Below are 22,752 nucleotides of genomic sequence, written 5' to 3' on the forward strand. Positions count from 1 at the left end.
TCTCTATAGCTATCTATCTCTATATCTATCTATATATCGCTATATTATTATTATTACTATATCTCTATCTATTATCTATCTATCTCTATCTATAATCTATTTTCTATCTATCTCTATATCTATCAATCTATCTCTATATCTATATTTCCATCTATATCTATCGATCTCTATCTATTATCTATCTCTATCCATTATCTACTATCTATCTCTATATCTATTTCTACATCTTTCTATCTATATCTATCTAACTCTATATCTATATAGCATTATACCCTATGAGGGGGGCAGTATTATATTCTATGAGATGGCTGCATTATATTCTATGAGGGGGCTGCATTATATTCTATGAGGGGGCTGCATTATACTATATGAGGGGGCTGCTTTATATTCTATGAGGGGGCTACATTATACTATATGAGGGGGCTGCTTTATATTCTATGAGGGGGCTACATTATATTCTATGAGGGGGCTGCATTATACTATATGAGGGGGCTGCTTTATATTCTATGAGGGGGCTACATTATATTCTATGAGGGGGCTGCATTATACTATATGAGGGGGCTGCTTTATATTCTATGAGGGGGCTACATTATATTGTATGAGGGGGCTGCATTATACTATATGAGGGGGCTGCTTTATATTCTATGAGGGAGGCTACCCCAACTCCTGCTACATAATTAAGATTTGTACTACTTTACATTATACCCTGGTATTAGTGTGTTTTACCGCACAATTGGTCGTCTTGTATTTATTTCGATGTAGCTACATAGTGGGCCCCAAGAATGATTTTCTCTGGTGGGCCCAAGGTGCTCCAGTCCGACGCTGGTGACCCCTGTGGTTAAGGCTCTGGTGAGGAGGACACAGCGGAACCCCTGAGCCCCCCGCCGCTCCTCCTCACTCCCGGCCCTCGCTGATGACGGCCGGCTGCCGCGATGAATGACTCTCGTCATTATGATGCGCCCACAGCTCTTCCCAGTCAGGCCGCGAGGAGGCGCCGGCTCCGGAGTGACATCTTCCCCCGGCTTGTGTGCGGCAGCGCGGTCTCTGTGTGATCCTCCTTCGCCCCCTGGAGAAGATGCAGCAGCTCCAGTCCTTCAGCTACCCGGAAGTGGCCCGAGATGAGAGCGCAGTGAGTGCAGAGCGCCCGGTAGTGGACGCCGCATAGTGCCGGAAAGTGCTCGGTCACTTCCTTGTGTCCCGGTGTCCTGTCCCTATAGCCGTGCTGGAGATGGGGCAGACTAGTAATGTGGTGGCCATGGTGCCAGTGTGGAGAGAGCTTTAGCCCACACTCCTATGGCATGTGCTGTAAAATCAGTGTCACTGCCAGCATCTTCCAGGGAATGCCCAGTCATCACTGCCAGCACCTTGCAGGGAATGCCCGGTCATCACTGCCAGCACCTTGCAGGGAATGCCCGGTCATCACTGCCAGCACCTTGCAGGGAATGCCCGGTCATCACTGCCAGCACCTTGCAGGGAATGCCCGGTCATCAGTGCCAGCACCTTGCAGGGAATGCCCGGTCATCAGTGCCGGCACCTTGCAGGGAATGCCCGGTCATCACTGCCGGCACCTTGCAGGGAATGCCCGGTCATCACTGCCGGCACCTTGCAGGGAATGCCCGGTCATCACTGCCGGCACCTTGCAGGGAATGCCCGGTCATCACTGCCGGCACCTTGCAGGGAATGCCCGGTCATCACTGCCGGCACCTTGCAGGGAATGCCCGGTCATCAGTGCCGGCACCTTCCAGGGAATGCCCGGTCATCACTGCCGGCACCTTGCAGGGAATGCCCGGTCATCAGTGCCGGCACCTTCCAGGGAATGCCCGGTCATCAGTGCCGGCACCTTCCAGGGAATGCCCGGTCATCAGTGCCGGCACCTTCCAGGGAATGCCCGGTCATCAGTGCCGGCACCTTCCAGGGAATGCCCGGTCATCAGTGCCGGCACCTTCCAGGGAATGCCCGGTCATCAGTGCCGGCACCTTCCAGGGAATGCCCGGTCATCAGTGCCGGCACCTTCCAGGGAATGCCCGGTCATCAGTGCCGGCACCTTCCAGGGAATGCCCGGTCATCACTGCCGGCACCTTGCAGGGAATGCCCGGTCATCAGTGCCGGCGCCTTGCAGGGAATGCCCGGTCATCAGTGCCGGCGCCTTGCAGGGAATGCCCGGTCATCAGTGCCGGCGCCTTGCAGGGAATGCCCGGTCATCAGTGTCGGCGCCTTGCAGGGAATGCCCGGTCATCAGTGCCGGCGCCTTGCAGGGAATGCCCGGTCATCAGTGCCGGCGCCTTGCTGGGAATGCCCGGTCATCAGTGCCGGCACCTTGCAGGGAATGCCCGGTCATCAGTGGCGGCACCTTGCAGGGAATGCCCGGTCATCAGTGCCGGCATCTTGCAGGGAATGCCCGGTCATCAGTGCCGGCATCTTGCAGGGAATGCCCGGTCATCAGTGCCGGCGCCTTGCAGGGAATGCCCGGTCATCAGTGCCGGCGCCTTGCAGGGAATGCCCGGTCATCAGTGCCGGCGCCTTGCAGGGAATGCCCGGTCATCAGTGCCGGCGCCTTGCAGGGAATGCCCGGTCATCAGTGCCGGCGCCTTGCAGGGAATGCCCGGTCATCAGTGCCGGCCCCTTGCAGGGAATGCCCGGTCATCAGTGCCGGCGCCTTGCAGGGAATGCCCGGTCATCAGTGCCGGCGCCTTGCAGGGGATGCCCGGTCATCAGTGCCGGCGCCTTGCAGGGAATGCCCGGTCATCAGTGCCGGCTCTACAATGAGAGAGAGTGCGCTGGAGGTTTCCTGAAGCATTTTCCGGTGCCCAGCTTGGCGCGGTTTCCATCAGGAGATGCCCCACGTATGTTCCGTGTACTCGCTTTTTCCCACTGGGCCTTTTTCAGAACCTGAAGCATAAATAATAAAGCTCAAAACCCGGATTCTCAGAACGGCAAAGTGGTCTCATCACAAAATGACTATAGGTCTTTCAGGTGTGTCTCTGGCAGATCTCCACATAACCTGGGATTAGACTGACTTTACGCTTTTTTTTCTGGTGCTCAAAAATCTCCATTTTTTTTTTTAAGAATGTTAAGTGAAAGACCCCTGAGGAACCGCTTCTTGTCTTTGTTCTTTTTTTCAGAGTTTTGTTCTCCTGATGCGTTTTTTCAATCCTTTCTTGAGGAGCGTTTCTAGCTTTTCTTAACCCCATTGTTTCTAGTTAACATTCTTTCGGCGGGTTTTTTTGTAGGTGGATTGGCCTGTTTCTTCCGGCCGTTTTTCTGACGTATTTTGAAATTCATTGAACAATGAATAAATTCCTATAGTTTTTGAGGCAAAATAGTTTGCAAATGGTCATAAAGATGCCCAGGTGTTTTTTTTTTTTTAGTCGTCCCATCGACCTCTGTTTTAAATACGGAGCATTTTCTTGGCGGAAAATGCTTAAAGGGAACCTGTCTCCAGAAAAATCGTTATTAACCTGCCAACATGGGGTTAATCGGCAGGTTTATAGCGTTACGAACATGCCCGGCTCCCACATTTAGCCGAACGCCACATATCCATCCTCCCTGGGTCCAGTGCGGTCATCGCCCCAGTCTTGACAGTTTGCAGCGGCGATGTAATGAGTACAACTCATGTGACCACTGCTGCCAATCAACTAGTGTCGCCTGCCTCAGCGTCACTGCTGAGCCCAGTGATTGTAGCTGTCACATGCACTTTAGCGGTGACGGCATTGCTACAGGGTGCCAGCGAATGCCGCAGTAGAGATAGAGGGTGGTTATTAGTGTGTTATTGTCCACGTTTGTAAGCAGATGCTGAAATACAAATGAATCCAACCCCTTTAAAGGGAAAAATGCAAGGGAAGAAAAGCAAGAAAAGAAAAACTGTATAAAACTCAGTCTTTCCAACATTGTGATAATTTTTGCAATACTTAAATGTAATATGGCAGCAGGTTTTTGCTATATAATCTGAGAGAAGCATAATGTCGGGGCAGAGACCCTGATTCCAGGGATGTCACTTTCTCAGCAGATTGCTGTAGTTTCAATACAATAAGTGTTTAATCAGTAGGAGATTATCACAGCAGGACTAGCTATCTCATGCCAGGCAGTCAGTATAATCAGTGTAACCCCACTCCCACCACTGATTGGCGGCTTACTGAAAATGCACAGTGTACAAGGGAAGTTGCCAATTAGGGGTATAGGTGGGGTTACACAGAGCTCAGCATTCAGAGAGCGGCTACACGTCCAGCAAGGAAAACAGTGTAGCAAAACTTCAGCAATCAATCATGCAAGTGATGCTGTCGAGGTAGCTATTTTGGGAGGGCTAAATTAACCCTTCACGGTTGAGCCAGTGATTTCCAAATTATTCCAGTGTTGCTAGCAACTCAAATGACCACACTGAGACGGGGGTCTCTGTACGGGAGGATCGAGGCAGATCACTAAGCCCCTTTATTTTAGTCACTTCTTTTATAATATTTTACTTAATTATGCAATTTTCTCAACTACCAATATTATCATGGTAATGCTTCACTTTGTAAGCCAATAATATTGCAAGAAAACCAGAACTGCTTATATGTCCGTACCTAAATAGCGTAGAAAGTAGTATAGTGGCATATTCTTCAGAGTTTTACACCCCCGCCTCCCTTATCTTGTACAGATGAGAACAGTCTGTTTTCATGACAGCCCATGCCAATTATAAAAATTTATCTTACAGCAACAAAAATGAAGAAACAAAACCTTCAGAGAATGGATAAAACGAAACTTCAGCTCTGATTTTAGTATTAACCCTTCACAATGCATGTCTGGAATCAGGCTCTCTGCCTCTACATCTTTCTGCTCTCAGATTCCATCACAAGAACCTGCCAACAGATTTCCTTTATAGGCTTTATGCATATTTTTTTCCCCATGTCAAACAATAGAAGTCTCGTTGCAACCATGACTTTGCTGCTACTCGCTTGTATCATAGGTAGACTGCACATTGGTCTGTTAGTTTAGGTCATTACAACATGTCTGCAGATATTTCCTATTTCACTACTCCACTATGTATGCCGGTTGTGTTGATATTGTCCTTGTGTGTTTTGCAGATAGATGACTATCATGGAATTAAAGTACCTGATCCGTACAAGTGGTTGGAAGATCCGGACTGTGAGGAGACAAAGGTATTTCTTTTACTACATACCCCTAAAGAGGTTACTGCACCATGTAAAGTATACACAGGTCTAAGGGGTCATCCTTCTAAAAAAAAAACCATCATCTGCTTCTAACAGCCGCGGGTGAGTGGAGCGCTGACAGCAGCTGTCAGTATGTTAAGTGACTCGTCAATCTCTGACGGGGACATTTAACACGCATCGGCAGGGTGTGTGTCATTCCACGCGCCCGTGACGTGATCACGGTGCACCGATGGGTTGCCATGTGTCTTATGAAGACCCCCATACTTGTCATGACGAGTCTACTGTGAAAGCCATCGTTTAGCCAGCATTCATAGGAGATGGTGACTTTTGCTATTCATAGCAGTGCTGGCAGGGCTGATGCACTGTTATGTGTAGTAAAAGTGATCAGATGATCGCAGCTTCAAGTAACAAGTGGGAAAAAAGTTTTAAAAAATCTGAAAGTACAAATCACCCCCCCATTTACCCCATTAAAAATAAAACAATATAAAAAATACACATCTGGTATCTCTGTGTTCGTAAAAGTCCGGTCAAAATATAAAATAAATTGAATCAATCTGTAAATGGCATAACAAGAATTGCGTCTTTTTTGACTGCTGCAACATTGCAATAAATTGCAGTAAAAGGCAATCAAAACATCATATCTACCCTAAAATGGTTTAGGTGAGAACGTCCGTACTCTCACAGCTGTGGCCGGTGTTCATGGGATTTCTGCTGCTATTAGCAGGGCTCAAGCACTGCTATGTGTAACACAAGCGATTTGATGATGTCATACAGAGCCACAAATGGGCATGCAGATGGCATATGGATAAAATAATTATAAACGACAGACTCAACTATTCTGGGCTTGTATGCAATAAATAATCTTTATCATGGATTTTTTTTGAATGCTACTTTCATTTTTCACTTTAATGTTTTGGGTACTGGAGTTTAAGAAGCATGTTCATGTTTGATACAGCTTACTGTGCCGTTTCTCTTACTTGAATTTTTTTGGATGAAAAAAATCTTATGTTTTTTTCTGATTGAAAAATAGACTATTTTTCATAAGTTCCAAACTTAGCACCAGGACACATTTGAATGATCTGACAAACACATATTGTATGCCTATACTAATGTCTGCCATTGGCGCCCATTTGTTTTTTGTTTGGGTAGGTTTTTTATTTATTTTAAATCTTTTGAAGCTCGATCACTTGTATAATGCTGACAGAGGGAGCGATCTCCTTCAGTCTAACACTTTAGATGCATCTAAGGAGTTAAATCATTAAAGGCCAATTTTATTGATCTTTGGTGAATGTCCAAGGATGTTGGCTTCATAGCACAACTATGATTGCTGTAAAAATCCCTCGAACTACTGCTATAAAGAAACTGTGGTTTGTAAGGGGCTAATGGGTTATTCCATTAAAAGATCACTCATATTAAGCATTGGTGACAACTTTCAGATTGTTGGGGGGGGGGGTCGAAGGAATAAGACTCTGAAATGCCCATTGAAATAGAGCAGTAATCTCACACATTTATTGTCTATGGGACGCCCAGAAAATGCCCAGGGCTGTGCTCTATCTACAGCACACCCATAGAGAACCAGTGGAGTGATGGAGCAGGGCCAGCACTCTATACAGAGCACTGATCTCAGGATCTGTGGGTGTCCCAGCAGTGATATGCAAGATACAGTGGGGGAAAAAAAGTATTTAGTTAGCCACCAATTGTGCAAGTTCTCCCACTCAAAAAGATGAGAGAAGGCCTGTAATTGACATCATAAGTAGACCACAACTATGAGAGTCAAATGAGAAAACAAATCCAGAAAATCACCTTGTCTGATTTGGCAAGATTTAATTTTCAAATTATGGTGGAAAATAAGTACAGTATATACTCGATTATAAGCCGACCCGAGTATAAGCCGAGGCACCTAATTTTGCCACGGAAAACTGGGTAACCTTATTGACTCGAGTATAAAAGCCGGGTATGCATTGTCCCCTCATCCATGTCCTGCTCGCGGGTGGCTCTCCGCCCTCCAAATATGCATGGCTCGTCTCCCCCGTCCCATCCTTCTATGTATGGCTCAGCTCCCTGTCCTCCCATGTTCTCCTCTGTGCTCCCCCATCCTCCTCCATCCTCAGTGCTCCCCCCATCCTCCTCCATGCTTCTCAGTGCTTCCCTCATCCTCTTCAGTGCTTCTCCCATTCTCAGTTCTTTCCCCCGTCCTCCTCAGTGCTTTCCTCCCGTCCTCCTCAGTGCTCCCCCAGTCCTTCTCCACCATACTCGCCCTCCTCGTGCCATCGCTGAACGTCCCTGCATCCTCCGTTGTCCCAGGGCCGGCAGCTTCATCATGTGTTGAGCGATCACATGGTACTACTCATTAAGGTAATCAATATGCCTCCACGCCTATGGGAGTGGAGTCGCGTCCATTTTCATTACCTTAATGAGCGGTACCATGTGACCGCTCAACACAAGAAGAAGCTGCCAGCCCTGGGAGAACTGAAGATGCAGGGACGTTCAGCGATGGCACGAGGAGGGTGAGTATGATGTCCCAGCCACTGGCTCCTGCTTCCGCTCCCCCCTCCCCCGCTGGCTTTCTGCACAATGATTCGTGTTTAAGCCGAGGGGGCATTTTCAGCGCAAAAAAATGTGCAGAAAATCTCAGCTTACACACGAGTATATATGGTATTTGGCCACCTAAAAACATGCAAGATTTCTGGCTCTCACATACCTGTAACTTCTTCTTTGAGAGGCTCCTCTGTCCTCCACTCATTACCTGTCGTAATGGCATCTGTTTGAACTTATCAGTACAAAAAACTCCTGTCCACAACCTCAAACAGTCACACTCGAAACCCCACTATGGTGAAGACCAAAGAGCTGTCGAAGAACACCAGAAACAAAATTGTAGCCCTGCACCCGGCTGGGAAGACTGAGTGTGCAATAGGCTCTCATAGTTGTGGTCTACCTATGATGTCAACTACAGGTCTCTCTCATTTTTTTAAGTGGGAGAACTTGCACAATTGGTGGCTGACTAAATACTTTTTTCCTCACTGTATCGTGACATGAATGTTTTTAGAAACGCTTGTTTATAATAATCTTGTAGTAGCAGTGTAAATTCAATGTTTTATTCCAAAGAAATCCTTGTTTTAAATGAAAGGGGATGTTACCAGTGTGAGACATGTAATGACGGTAAATGACCACTCTCTGCTCTCCTGATCTCACTGCAGAGCTGTGTGTGATTATAACTGACACATCTGTAGGTTTCTCTCAGTGGTTCCATCTCACAGGCAGCCAGTGTTACAATAGAGCAGAGCATTGAGGGCTGCAGCAAATGTGTTTGTAAGGAGACAAAGTTCAGTTCTACTGCTTTGTGTTATTTACATGTCTGACATTGGGAACATCCTTTAATTTATAATAAGCTCTGGAGGCAGAGTCTCTTGTAGATAAGTGTCCTGAACAGCTCATTTACTTATAAGAAAAACATAGATTTGTCTGAAATAAGACATCGGATCGCAGATATCAAGGTATCATTTTAATCAACTTCCCATGAGCTACATGCCCATATAAACGGCATAGGAGGTTTGATTCTAATGATAGATTCCCTTTAATTTGTGGGGAAACTTGGTACTATGGACCTGCCATTTTTTTGCCTATTATTTTTAAAAAAGGGCGCATACAGTTAGTGAATTTTGTCTTTATTTGTTCCTCTAACCTTATTTGCGACTTTTCAGTTCAAAATGTTGCACGTTTCTCAAAATGTCACAAAAATTGCACAAACATTTTTGGCATACATACAGTTGTGGCCAAAAGTATTGACACCCCTGCAATTTTGTCAGATAATACTCAGCTTCTTCCTGAAAATGATTGCAAACACAAATTCTTTGGCATTATTATCTTCATTTAATTTGTCTTAAATGAAAAAACACAAAAAGAATTGTCCTAAAGCCAAATTGGATATAATTCCACACCAAACATAAAAAAGAGGGTGGACAAAAGTATTGGCACTGTTCGAAAAATCATGTGATGCTTCTCTAATTTGTGTAATTAACAGCACCTGTAACTTACCTGTGGCACCTAACAGGTGTTGGCAATAACTAAAGCACACTTGCAGCCAGTTGACATGGATTAAAGTTGACTCAACCTCTGTCCTGTGTCCTTGTGTGTACCACATTGAGCATGGAGAAAAGAAAGAAGACAAAAGAACTGTCTGAGGACTTGAGAAACCAAATTGTGAGGAAGCATGAGCAATCTCAAGGCTACAAGTCCATCTCCAAAGACCAGAATGTTCCTGTGTCTACCATGCGCATTGTCATCAAGAAGTTTAAAGCCCATGGCACTGTGGCTAACCTCCCTAGATGCGGACGGAAAAGAAAAATTGACAAGAGATTTCAACACAAGATTGTGCGGATGTTGGATAAAGAACCTCGACTAACATCCAAACAAGTTCAAGCTGCCCTGCAGTCCGAGGGTACAACAGTGTCAATCCGTACTATCCGTCGGCGTCTGAATGAAAAGGGACTGTATGGTAGGAGACCCAAGAAGACCCCACTTCTTACCCCGAGACATAAAAAAGCCAGGCTGGAGTTTGCCAAAACTTACCTGAAAAAGCCTAAAACGTTTTGGAAGAATGTTCTCTGGTCAGATGAGACAAAAGTAGAGCTTTTTGGGAAAAGGCATCAACATAGAGTTTCCAGGAGAAAAAAAGAGGCATTCAAAGAAAAAAACACGGTCCCTACAGTCAAATATGGTGGAGGTTCCCTGATGTTTTGGGGTTGCTTTTCTGCCTCTGGCACTGAACTGCTTGACCGTGTGCATGGCATTATGAAGTCTGAAGAGTACCAACAAATTTTGCAGCATAATGTAGGGCCCAGTGTGAGAAAGCTGGGTCTCCCTCAGAGGTCATGGGTCTTCCAGCAGGACAATGACCCAAAACACACTTCAAAAAGCACTAGAAAATGATTTGAGAGAAAGCACTGGAGACTTCTAAGGTGGCCAGCAATGAGTCCAGACCTGAATCCCATAGAACACCGGTGGAGAGATCTAAAAATGGCAGTTTGGAGAAGGCTCCCTTCAAATATCAGGGACCTGGAGCAGTTTGCCAAAGAAGAATGGTCTAAAATTCCAGCAGAGCATTGTAAGAAACTCATTGATGGTTACCAGAAGCGGTTGGTCGCAGTTATTTTGGCTAAAGGTTGTGCAACCAAGTATTAGGCTGAGGGTGTCAATACTTTTGTCTGGCCCATTTTTGGAGTTTTGTGTGAAATGATCAATGTTTTGCTTTTTGCTTCATTCTCTTTTGTGTTTTTTTTCATTTAAGACAAATTAAATGAAGATAATAATACCAAAGAATTTGTGTTTGCAATCATTTTCAGGAAGAAGCTGAGTATTATCTGACAGAATTGCAGGGGTGTCAATACTTTTGGCCACAACTGTAAATATATTCTAGGGGGACTGGAGTACATTTGCAAAAATGTTGCGACTTTTTGAAAAGTCGCAAATGATGAATTGGATGAAAAAATTGGTAAACTAAAAAACAGATGAAACGATAAAAAAGTGACTTTAAAAGGGTTTAAATGAAAAGATGAATATGATGCAAATGAAAAACAGGTGAAAAATTCACAAAAGTAGACAAAACAGGGCATAAAAACAATGCAGAATTTGCCCCCTTGTACTGTATAGCCTGCAGCACCACCACAAGAGAATCTTACACAATCTCCCTAAAGTCTAAATACTTCATTAAAGGGTACCTGTCATGTCAAAAAAACTCTACTAAGCTGTCGATATGTGGTTGATCTGCAGGTTAATGGCATTCTTAACCTGCCCAGTGCCCGCACTTTGAACAGCATTTGGGTTCCCGTCACCGCTCTGTTAATTGAAAATGGCGTCTGTAACCATGCTCCCGACACCGACTGACAGTCGGCACTAATGCAGAGCCTTCTGTGAGTCAGTGCCGGGGGCGAGGTTACTGATGCCGCTCTGAATTCACAGAGCGGTGACTTAAACCTGAGCGCTGCCGGGAGGAAGTGCGGTGCCGCCGTGCAGGTTCAGAATACTTACCATGCAGATTAACCACATGTTTGGAGGTTATAGAACTTTTTCATGTGACAGGTTACCGTTATAGAGTGACTATATTTTCATATTCTTGAGATGTGTTGAAATTTCTGTGATGCTTTCCCCATAGAGTACAACAGAGAGAACCTGGGAATGATTTCTTTCCAACATCATTACAGAAACCTGCCGAGCATGCTCGCCAGTCCCATTTCTTCCTTGCATGTTAATTTTGTGCCTGTCTTATGATAACTTAGAAGTTTACTAAATTGGCATGATGTTTCTTTTTATTTCCAGGCCTTTGTTGAAGCTCAGAACAAACTTACAGTGCCATTTCTTGAACAATGCCCCATCAGGCGTCTATTCAAAGAACGGATGACAGAGCTGTATGACTTTCCCAAATATAGCTGTCATTTCAAGAAAGGGGAGAGGTAATTAAGACATACATTTATTAGTGACCACATAGACTCATGAAAACTGATTTTCTACCACTTTCAGGGCAAATACAGTAGTGTTTTTTTTTTGTCTATTAGCGGGATCATTTACCCTGTAAAAAATTGCAGAAGTTTGATTTGACAGATGGAATAGCGTTTTTGGCATTTGTTGCCTCAGATATATGCCAAATGCATCACATTTGGAAACAACATACTGACAAACAAAAAATTAACCCTCAAGCTAAACTTATTAACTTATTAAACTTATTAACATAGTTATTAAGGTTGAAGGGAGACTTTAAGTCCATCTAGTTCAACCCATATCCTATCCTAACTTGCCCTAACATGTTGATCCAGAGGAAGGCAAAAAAACCCATGTGGCAAACAGTAAGCTTCACATTGGGGAAAAAAATTCCTTCCCGACTCCACATACGGCAATCAGACTAGCTCCGTGGATCAGCGCAATATTAAGGTAACTAGTGTATATACCCTGTAATATTATACTTTTCAAGAAAGGCATCCAGTCCCTTCTTAAATTTTAGTAGGGAATCACTCATTACAACATCATATGGCAGAGAGTTCCATAGTCTCACTGCTCTTACAGTAAAGAATCCGCGTCTGTTAGTATGCTTAAACCTTCTTTCCTCCAGACGTAGAGGATGCCCCCTTGTCCCCGTCACAGGTCTAAGAGTAAAAAGATCATTAGAAAGGTCTTTGTACTGTCCCCGCATATATTTATACATTGTAATAAGATCATCCCTAAGCCTTCGATTCTCCAAACTAAATAACCCCAAGTGTAATAACCTGTCTTGGTATTGCAGACCCCCTAGTTCCCTAATAACCTTGGTCGCTCTTCTCTGCACCTGCTCCAGTTCAGCTATGTCTTTCTTATACACCAGAGACCAGAACTGTACACTGTATTCTAAGTGTGGTCGCACTAGTGACTTATATAGAGGTAAAATTATGTTCTCCTCATGAGCATCTATGCGTCTTTTAATGCATCTCATTTTTTTATTTGCCTTGCTGCAGCTGCCTGACACTGGCCGCTAAATGTGAGTTTGTCGTCCACCCATACACCCAGGTCTTTTTCAGTGACTGTTTTGCCCAGTGTTTTACAATTAAGCACATAATTATACATCTTGTTCGTTCTACCCAAGTGCATGACCTTACATTTATCCCCATTAAAGCTCATTTGCCATTTATCAGCCCAAGCTTCTAGTTTACATAAATCCTCCTGTAATATAAAATTGTCCTCCTCTGTATTGATTACCCTGCAGAGTTTAGTGTCATCTGCAAATACTGAAATTCTACTCTCTATGCCCCCTACAAGGTCATTAATAAATATGTTAAAAAGAAGCGGGCCCAAAACTGACCCCTGTGGTACCCCACTGCTAACCGTGACCCAGTCCGAGTGTGCTCCATTAATAACCACCCTTTGTTTCCTATCCCGGAGCCAGCTCTTAACCCACCTACACATATTTTCCCCTATCCCCATTGTTCTCATTTTATGTATCAACCTTTTGTGTAGCACCGTATCAAAAGCTTTTGAAAAGTCCATGTACACCACCTCCACTGCATTCCCTTGGTCCAGTCCAGAACTTACCTCTTCATAAAAGCTTATCAGATTAGTCTGACAGGAACGGTCCCTTGTAAACCCATGTTGATATTGGGTCATAAGGTTATTCTTCTCCAGATACTCCAGTATAGTATCTCTTAGAAAACCCTCCAGGATTTTACCCACAGTTGAGGTTAAACTTACTGGCCTGGAATAAACCTGGAATAAATTGACCCAGAAGAATATTTTATCACAAACACATAATCAATTTACTCTATTCTGTAACACATGTTTAGGCCCTGTGCACACGGTGCGGATTCTCCGCTGCGGATCTGCAGCAGAACTGCAGGTGATGTACAGTACCATTAAAGCCTATGTAAAAGAAAACAAAAAAAACGCTGTGCACATGCTGCGTTTTTTTCCGCGCGGTTTTTGTGCGGAGAAAAAAAAAGCAGCATGTGACTTCTTTTGTGCGGTTTTGCTGCAGTTTTCCACCTGCTCCATTCTACAAATCCGCAGGTGGAAAACCGCACAAAAACCGCTGTAAAACCGCAAAAAAAAAAAGAGGAAGAAATCCGTAGGAAAAATGCAGGTCATTTGACCTGCGGATTTAGTAAAATCCGCACAGAAAAATCCGCGGGAGGATCCGCACTGTGTGCACATAGCCTCACTTTCCTCTTTTATTGACCCCCCCCCAAAAAAAAAAAAAATAAAGCCTTTTGCGGTATTGTTTGACAGCACCGCGCTCGACCCACATACCTACCTTAGCTGAATGGCAGCAGAAAATCCCCAGTTGTACCACATGGATGAACTTTAGGCAAAGCCCCTTGTTTTTGCTTTCCTATGAAAATGGCAGTCAAACAGGCAGATATGGCTAGAAGCTCTATGACGCTGATGTAAACCTGAAAGTTCTTCTCCTACTGATCCTTTGGGATGGGTGAGAAATTACTTATTGTCTTATTGTATATACAGTGTATATGTACGTGTGTGTGTGTGTATGTATATATATATATATATATATATATATATATATATATATATATATATATATATATATATATATATATATATATATATATATATATATATATATACACGGTGCCTTACGAAAGTATTCAGCTCCCTGGAACTTTTCAACCTTTTCACACATATCATGCTTCAAACATAAAGATATCAAATGTAAATTTTTGGTGAAGAATCAACAACAAGTGGGACACAATTGTGAAGTTGAACTAAATTTATTGGTTATTTTAAATTTTTGTGGAAATTCAAAAAGTGAAAAGTGGGGCGTGCAATATTATTCGGCCCCTTTAACTTAACACTTTGTTGCGCCACCTTTTGCTGCGATTACAGCTGCAAGTCCCTTGGGGTATGTCTCTATCAGTTTTGTACATCCAGAGACTGAAACTCTTGCCCATTCTTCCTTGGCAAACAGCTCGAGCTCAGTGAGGTTTGATGGAGATCGTTTGTGAACAGCAGTCTTCAGCTCTTTCCACAATTGGATTCAGGTCTGGACTTTGACTTGGCCATCCTAACACCTGGATATGTTTATTTGTGATCCATTCCATTGTAGATTTTGCTTTATGTTTGGGATCATTGTCTTGTTGGAAGACAAATCTCCGTCCCAGTCTCAGGTCTTTTGGAGACTCCAACAGGTTTTCTTCAAGAATGGTCCTGTATTTTGCTCCATCCATCTTCCCATCAATTTTAACCATCTTCCCTGTCCCTACTGAAGAAAAGCAGCCCCAAACCATAATGCTGCCACCATCATGTTTGACAGTGGGGATGGTGTGTTCAGGGTGATGAGCTGTGTTGCCTTTACGCCAAACATATCGTTTGGCATTGTTGCCAAAAAATTCGATTTTTGGTTTCATCTGACCAGAGCACCTTCTTTCACATGTTTGGTGTGTCTCCCAGGTGGCTTGTTGCAAACTTTAAACGGCACTTTTTATGGATATCATTGAGAAATGGCTTTCTTCTTGCCACTCTTCCATAAAGGTCAGATTTGTGCAGTGTACGACTTGATTGTTGTCCTATGGACAGACTGTACCACCTCAGCTGTAGATCTCTGCAGTTCATCCAGAGTGATCATGGGCCTCCTGGCTGCATCTCTGATCAGTCTTCTCCTTGTTTGAGATGAAAGTTTAGAGGGACAACCGGGTCTTGGTAGATTTGCAGTGGTATGATACTCCTTCCATTTCAGTAGGATCGCTTGCACAGTGCTCCTTGGGATGTTTAAAGTTTTGGAAATCATTTTGTATCCAAATCCAGCTTTAAACTTCTCCACAACAGTATCACGGACCTGCCTGTTGTGTTCCTTGGTCTTCATGATGCTCTCTGTGCATCAAACAGAACCCTGAGACTATCCCAGAGCAGGTGCAATTATACGGAGACTTGATTACTCACAGGTGGATTATATTTATCATCATTAGTCATTTAGGACAACATTGGATCATTCAGTGATTTTTGAATTTCCACAAAAAATTAAAATAACCAATAAATCTCGTTCAGCTCCACAATTGTGTCCCACTTGTTGTTGATTCTTCACCAAAAATTTACATTTGGTATCTTTATGTTTGAAGCATGATATGTGGGAAAAGGTTGAAAAGCTCCAGAGGGTCGAATACTTTTGCAAGGCACTGTATGTGTATGTAAGTGTGTGTGTGTGTGTGTGTGTGTATGTATGTATGTATGTATGTGTGTATATGTATATATATATATATATATATATATATATATATATATATACAGTACAGACCTAAAGTTTGGACACACCTTCTCATTCAAAGAGTTTTCTTAATTTTCATGACTATGAAAATTGTAGATTCACTCTGAAGGCATCAAAACTATGAATTAACACATGTGGAATTATATAATTAACAAAAAAGTGTGAAACAACTGAAGATACCGTATTTTTCGCTTTATAAGACGCACCACAATTTTTGAGGAGAAAAATAAGAAAAAAATATTTTTTAATAGAATGGTGGTGCCTCTTATAATCCTTGCATCTTATTGCTTACCGGGGTTGGTGGCTGCGGTGTAGCGGGGTCCCAGGCTCGCTGCTGGAGGAGGCAGGCGTGGAGTGATGCTGCAGGCCGCATTCAGGGATGAGGGGGGGCTCCGATGTGTGCCGTTGCTGCTGCAGAGTCTTGTGCTGGTGTCAGGTTTCTCCACTTGTCCGGCTGTTGCAGGCCGGTGCTGCGGGTGCCTCCGGTGCGGCGTTGTGTGCCCATCGATGCCTGGGGCTCTGCCGACATTGTTCGACAGACCAGAGCCCCAGCATTTCCTCGGTTCCCTGTATACGTGCGCTGAAGTGCCGGTAAGAAAAAAAAAAATGGCCGCCGGCGCGTGCGCAGATGGGATCTCGGGACCCAGTTCTCGAGAGATGAGATCTGAAATCTCATCTCTCGAGAGCTGGGTCCCGAGATCCCATCTGCGCACGCGCGGCGGCCATTTTTTTACAGGCACCACCGCGCGCACACAGGGAACCCAGGGAAAATGGCCGCCGGCGCGTGCGCAGATGGGATCTCGGGACCCAGCTCTCGAGAGATGAGATTTCAAATCTCATCTCTCGAGAACTGGGTCCCGAGATCCCATCTGCGCACGCGCCGGCGGCCATCTTTTTACCGGCACACAGGGAACCGAGGAAATGCCGGGGCTCTGGCCTGTCGCACAATGTTGGCAGAGCCCCGGGCATTGACGGGCACACAACGCGGCACCGGACACACCCGCAGCAGCGGCCAGCAACCGCCGGATGCCCCCGATCACAGCCTAGGTAAGGCATGTCCGCTTTGTAAGACGCACCCCTGTTTTCCCCCCAAATTTTGGGGAAAAAAGTGCGTCTTACAAAGCGGAAAATACGGTATGTCTTATATTCTAGGTTCTTCAAAGTAGCCACCTTTTGCTTTGATTACTGCTTTGCACACTCTTGGCATTCTCTTGATGAGCTTCAAGAGGTAGTAACCGGAAATGGTTTTCACTTCACAGGTGTGCCCTGTCAGGTTTAATAAGTGGTATTTCTTGTCTTATAAATGGGGTTGGAACCATCAGTTGTGTTGTGCAGAAGTCTGGTGGATACACAGCTGATAGTCCAACTGTATAGACTGTTCGAATTTGTATTATGGCAAGAAAAAAGCAGCTAAGTAATGAAAAGCGAGTGGCCATTATTACTTTAAGAAATAAAGGTCAGTCAGTCTGAAAAATTGGGAAAACTTTGAAAATGTCCCCAAATGCAGTGGCAAAAACCATCAAGCGCTACAAAGAAACTGGCTCACATGAGGACCGCCCCAGGAAAGGAAGACCAAGAGTCACCTCTGCTGCAGAGGATAAGTTCATCTGAGTCACCAGCCTCAGAAATCGCAGGTTAACAGCAGCTCAGATTAGAGATCAGGTCAATGCCACACAGAGTTCTAGCAGCAGACGCATCTCTACAACAACTGTTAAAGGAGACTTTGTGCAGCAGGCCTTCATGGTAAAATAGCTGCTAGGAAACCACTGCTAAGGACAGGCAACAAGCAGAAGAGACTTGTTTGGGCTAAAGAAAACAAGGAATGAACATTAGACCAGTGGAAATCTGTGCTTTGCTCTGATGAGTCCAAAATTGAGATCTTTGGTTCCAACCACCGTGTCTTTGTGCGACGCAGAAAAGGTGAACGGATGGACTCTACATGCCTGGTTCCCACCGTGAAGCATGGAGGAAGAGGTGTGATGATGTGGGGGTGCTTTGCTGGTGACACTGTTGGGGATTTATTCAAAATTGAAGGCATACTGAACCAGCATGGCTACCACAGCATCTTGCAGCGGCATGCTATTCCATCCGGTTTGCGTTTATTTTGACCATCATTTATTTTTCAACAGGACAATGACCCCAAACACATCTCCAGGCTGTGGAAGGGCTATTTGACGAAGAAGAATAGTGATGGGGTGCTACGCCAGATGACCTGGCCTCCACAGTCACCAGACCTGAACCCAATCGAGATGGTTTGGGGTGAGCTGGACCGCAGAGTGAAGGCAAAAGGGCCAACAAGTGCTAAGCATCTCTGGGAACTCCTTCAAGACTGTTGGAAGACCATTTCCGGTGAACTACCTCTTGAAGCTCATCAAGAGAATGCCAAGAGTGTGCAAAGCAGTAATCAAAGCAAAAAGGTGGCTACTTTGAAGAACCTAGAATATGGGACATATTTTCAGTTGTTTCACACGTTTTTGTTAATTATATAATTCCACATGTGTTAATTCATAGTTTTGATGCCTTCAGAGTGAATCTACAATTTTCATAGTCATGAAAATAAAGAAAACTCTTTGAATGAGAAGGTGTGTAATACAGACCAAAAGTTTGGACACACCTTCTCATTCAAAGAGTTTTCTTTAATTTCATTTCTATTAAAATTGTAGATTCACTCTGAAGGCATCAAAACTATGAATTAACACATGTGGAATTATATAATTAACAAAAAAAGTGTGAAACAGCTGAAAATATATCTTATATTCTATTCTATATTTTGCTTTGTTTATTGCTTTGCATGCTCTTGGCATTCTCCTGATATATCTTCCTTCTCACCCCTCAATGGGGATGGTCTTTGTTGCCCATTCTTATTCTCGGGTCCTCTACCAGAGGCCTGGGAGTTTGAGGGTTCTGCGCAGGATCTTAGTTGTTCCCAGCATTGCGCTTTTCTGGACAGAAAGTTCAGATGTTGCTCCTGGGATCTGTTGTAGCCATTTTCCCAATTTAGGGGTCACTGCTCCTATTACCACTGGAATCACTGTTGCCCTCACCTTCTACACCTTCTCCAGTTCTCCTTTGAAGCCCTGGTATTTCTCCAGCTTCTCATATTACTTCTTTCTGATGTCACTTGGCACTGCCACATCTATTATCATTGCTGTCTTCTGATCCTTGTCTACTATGACAATATCTAGTTGGTTAGCAAACACCTGCTTATCTGTCTGGAACTTGAAGTCCCACAGGATTTTAGCCCTTTCATTTTTCACCACTTTTTCTGTGGTCTCCCACCTGGACTTAGGGGGTCTTTGCCCATATGCTGTGCAGATGTTCCTGTATACAATTCCCGCTACTTCGGTATACGCTGTTCCTGCTTGAATTTTGCATCCTGCCACTATTTGTTGGACTGTTTCTGAGGTTTATTTGCATAGTCTGCACCTTGGGTCTTGTCTTGTGTGGTAGATTCCTGCTTTTATGGATCTTGTACGTAGTGCTTGCTCTTGTGCCGCTATGATTAGTGCCTCTGTGCTGTCTCGGAGTCCAGCCTTCTCCAGCCATTGGTAGGATTTCTCCATGCCAACCTCTTCCATTATCTGTCGGTGGTACATCCCATGCAGTGGCTTGTCTTGCCATGGTGCTTCTTGTTCCTATTTTTCCTTCCAGATCTGTTGTTGCTACCTTAGGCTTTCTCTCAGCATCTCATCATCTATTCTTCTGATGTGTTCCTGTATACTCCTTGTTTCATCCATGATGGTGGCTTGGATGCTTATCAAGCCTCAACCACCCTCCTTTCTGTTGGTATACAATCTTTGGATGCTAGACTTAGGGTGGAGACCTCGATGCATTGTGAGGAGCTTTTGTGTCTTCACATCTGCAGCTTCTAGCTCTTCTTTTGACCAGCACGCTATGCCAGCAGGGTATCTGATAACTGGCAGGGCATATGTATTGATGGCACAGATTTTATTCTTCCCGTTGAGCTGGTTATTCAGGACCTGTCTTACCCTTTGATGGTATTTGGATGTTGCTGCTGTCCTTGCCTTCTCATCATGGTTACCGTATCCCTGTGGGATGCCGAGGTACTTGTAGCATGTCTGTACATCTGCTATATGCTCTGCTGGTAATTCCACTCCATTGGCCTTGACTACCTTGCCTCTCTTTATTACCAACCGGTAATGCCAATAGAGCACTTGCATCAATATACAGGGTGGTCCAAAAGTAGGTGTACAGTATGTGTAATAGGGTTATGAAGGGGGAGATTTATCAAACACGGTGTAAAGTGTAACTGACTCAATTGCCCTTAGCAACCAATCAGATTCCACTTTTCATTCTTCACAGACTCTTTGGAAAATGAAAGGTGGAATCTGGTTGCTCAGGGCAACTGAGTCAGTTTCACAGATAAATCTCCCCCTGCTGTTTTTCTTTTCAGATAATTCAGATAACCCATAATGGCAAATAATTTAAATACAGATCAAAGAAAATAGATTTTAAAAGACTATTGGAAATCTTTAAAAAGGTTGAAACAGAGCAAATTGGGTTGAAATATTTGGTACTCAAGCCCCAAAGAGTCAAACCATTTACCGCATTTGTGACAAATTCGATGCCACTGGCTCAATCCTTAATGCTCCAAAAACTGGTCGACCCAAAACAGCCTGTACAGAAAATAATAAACAGCTTGTTGCTGAAACATTTGTTCAGAGTCCAAAAAAGTCCACCAGAAGAGTCTCTTTAGAATTGGGAATTTCACCAGCTTCCATCATGCGACTCCTGAAATCTATTGGGTGGAAAGCTTATCGTCCACGTCTAATTCATGGTTTACTGGAGGATGATCTAGACAGTTGGCTGCAATTTAGTGATATTATGCTTAACAAAATTGAAGAATATCCAGTAATTTTAGATAACATTATGTGGAGTGATGAAGCTTCTTTCAAATTATCTGGCCATATTAACAGACATAAATGTATTTACTGGTATAATGAGAACATGCATTTAACATTAGAGCAACAACTAAATGAGCCTGGTGTCAATGTTTGGGCTGGTATTTCAAGTTTTGGTGTTTTTGGACCATTTTTTTTTTTTTTTTTTTTTTATGGAACAGTCACAGGAGATAAGTATCTCGAAATTCTAATGAATCAAGTTGTTCCCCAGTTACAACAACAGCCTAATTCAAATGACCTTTGTTTCCAACAAGATGGAGTATCTTGATGAAACATTTCCTAATAAATTGATTGGCTGGCACGTTCATCAGACTTGACCCCAATGGATTTTTTTCTATTAGGGAGTACTCAAGGACAAAGTTTATAGTCGAAAACCAAAAAGTGTCAGTGATTTGAAAAATTACATAAGAGATGCATTTCAAGAAATTAATACCCAAAGAGACTTGTGCAAAAATGTTTGTTGAAGCGTAAGAGGCAGACTTCAAAGCTGTGCAAATTATGATGGAAAACAGTTTGAGCACCTGCGTTGATAAAATTTAAAAAATGTAGCGAATCCTGCATTGAGCTTAGCGAATCCTGCTTTGAGCAGGGGGTTGGACCAGATGGCCCAGGAGGTCCCTTCCAACGCTACGATTCTATGATTCTAAAGGGAACCTGTCACCCCCCCCCCAGGGCGTTTTTAACTAAAAGAGCCACCTTCAGCAGCACTAAGGCTGCACTCTGTGAAGGTGGCTCTTCTGTTTCTGACCCCCATTAATGCCAAAATATAGACTTTTTCATAAATGGTTCCTCATACCTGCATTCTGTCACAGAGGTGTGGAGTCTCCCTCTGTTAAGCCGCCTCCCAGCTGTCCATCAACCCCCCTCTACAGCTTTCCTGCACCGCTTCCTTGTTTTGTCTTTGCCGTTACATGTTGTTAGGCGCCTGCGCTGTGACAACAGTTCTCGGGCATGCACAGTGCGCGCTGCCCGGGAACTGCCATCAGGCTATCGCGCCTTCGTGTTTCTGCATCCCGAGATTCCCAGCCCCGCAGTGTGAATACTTCATAACACAAGAAGTGCCAAAATGGGATGTAAGGGGATTCAGATACACCCTGTATTAGACATAAAGTAGGGCCTCATGCACATTCTGTTCAAATTGTCATGTAGTGATTCTCCTAGACTCATAAAATGTACTAAGTTCAAAGCCTGCCAAAAATTACAAGCAGGGTCTTCCGTAAACTATTGAAGACACCAACTCTAGTGCCTCAATCAAATATTTTGAGCAAAGTATAGTTATGGTACTCCTAAAAGTTATGCACAGTGCACTGCCTTCCAAAAATTACAAGCCAGATAATCTATGCACCTTTATATGCAACAAATGGACGACCTCATTAAAATGTTAAGAAAGCATGCACCTGTAGCAGGCCAATTTTGTTTTTTATTTCAAACCAACAAAATGTCACACAAAGCAGGTTCTACAGTATATATGACAAAAGTAAATTTTTTTGACCAAAAATATTTTGTGAATGGTACCAGGCCAAGCAGTTTTTACAAGTTTTAACCCACCGTAGTTTTACACAAATCACAAACTGTTTGTCTGAATCATTGAATCCATAATTTTTTAACTTTTTTTTGTGAGTCTAATGCACCGGCGAAATGTAAGAAGAAGCACAATACAGTGTATGGATCAATCCTTGAATCCATAAACATTTTTTTCAAAGTTTTTTAAAATTTTTCTTTAACACTGAAATGTAACAGAAAGCACGTAAAACTGTATGGATGCATTCAAACAAACAAACTTCTCACTGCTTTTTTGTAGTGTTTTATTTACAGTATACCACCGAAATGTACTCAAAAACATGTAATACTGTATGTATCAGCAATATAATACCAAAAAAAATTGACAACTTATTTTGAGGGCTATAAATGTTAGGGCTGGCGGAACGCACCAAATTATAAAGTAATA

The 22,752-nt window shown here is 43.6% G+C and overlaps 1 protein-coding gene across 2 annotated transcripts in view; it reads left to right on the plus strand.

Annotated features, from left to right (window-relative positions):
* The first annotated feature begins 951 nt into the window (after positions 1-951).
* The window catches only part of PREP (prolyl endopeptidase), a 191,485-nt gene continuing 169,684 nt past the window's right edge, over positions 952-22,752 (plus strand). Inside the window, exons 1-3 of one of the 2 annotated variants that reach the window (XM_073576097.1) lie at positions 952-1,129; positions 5,061-5,135; positions 11,463-11,596. In XM_073576097.1, the coding sequence (XP_073432198.1) occupies positions 1,076-1,129; positions 5,061-5,135; positions 11,463-11,596 (263 nt within the window). In that variant the 5' untranslated portion in view covers positions 952-1,075. The remainder of the gene's footprint in view (positions 1,130-5,060; positions 5,136-11,462; positions 11,597-22,752) is intronic. The other variant, XM_073576096.1, reaches the window with a different exon arrangement.

The sequence above is a fragment of the Dendrobates tinctorius genome, unplaced genomic scaffold (assembly GCF_039654945.1).
Source record: "Dendrobates tinctorius isolate UK_male_01 unplaced genomic scaffold, ASM3965494v1 ptg000046l, whole genome shotgun sequence".
NCBI lineage: Eukaryota > Metazoa > Chordata > Amphibia > Anura > Dendrobatidae > Dendrobates > Dendrobates tinctorius.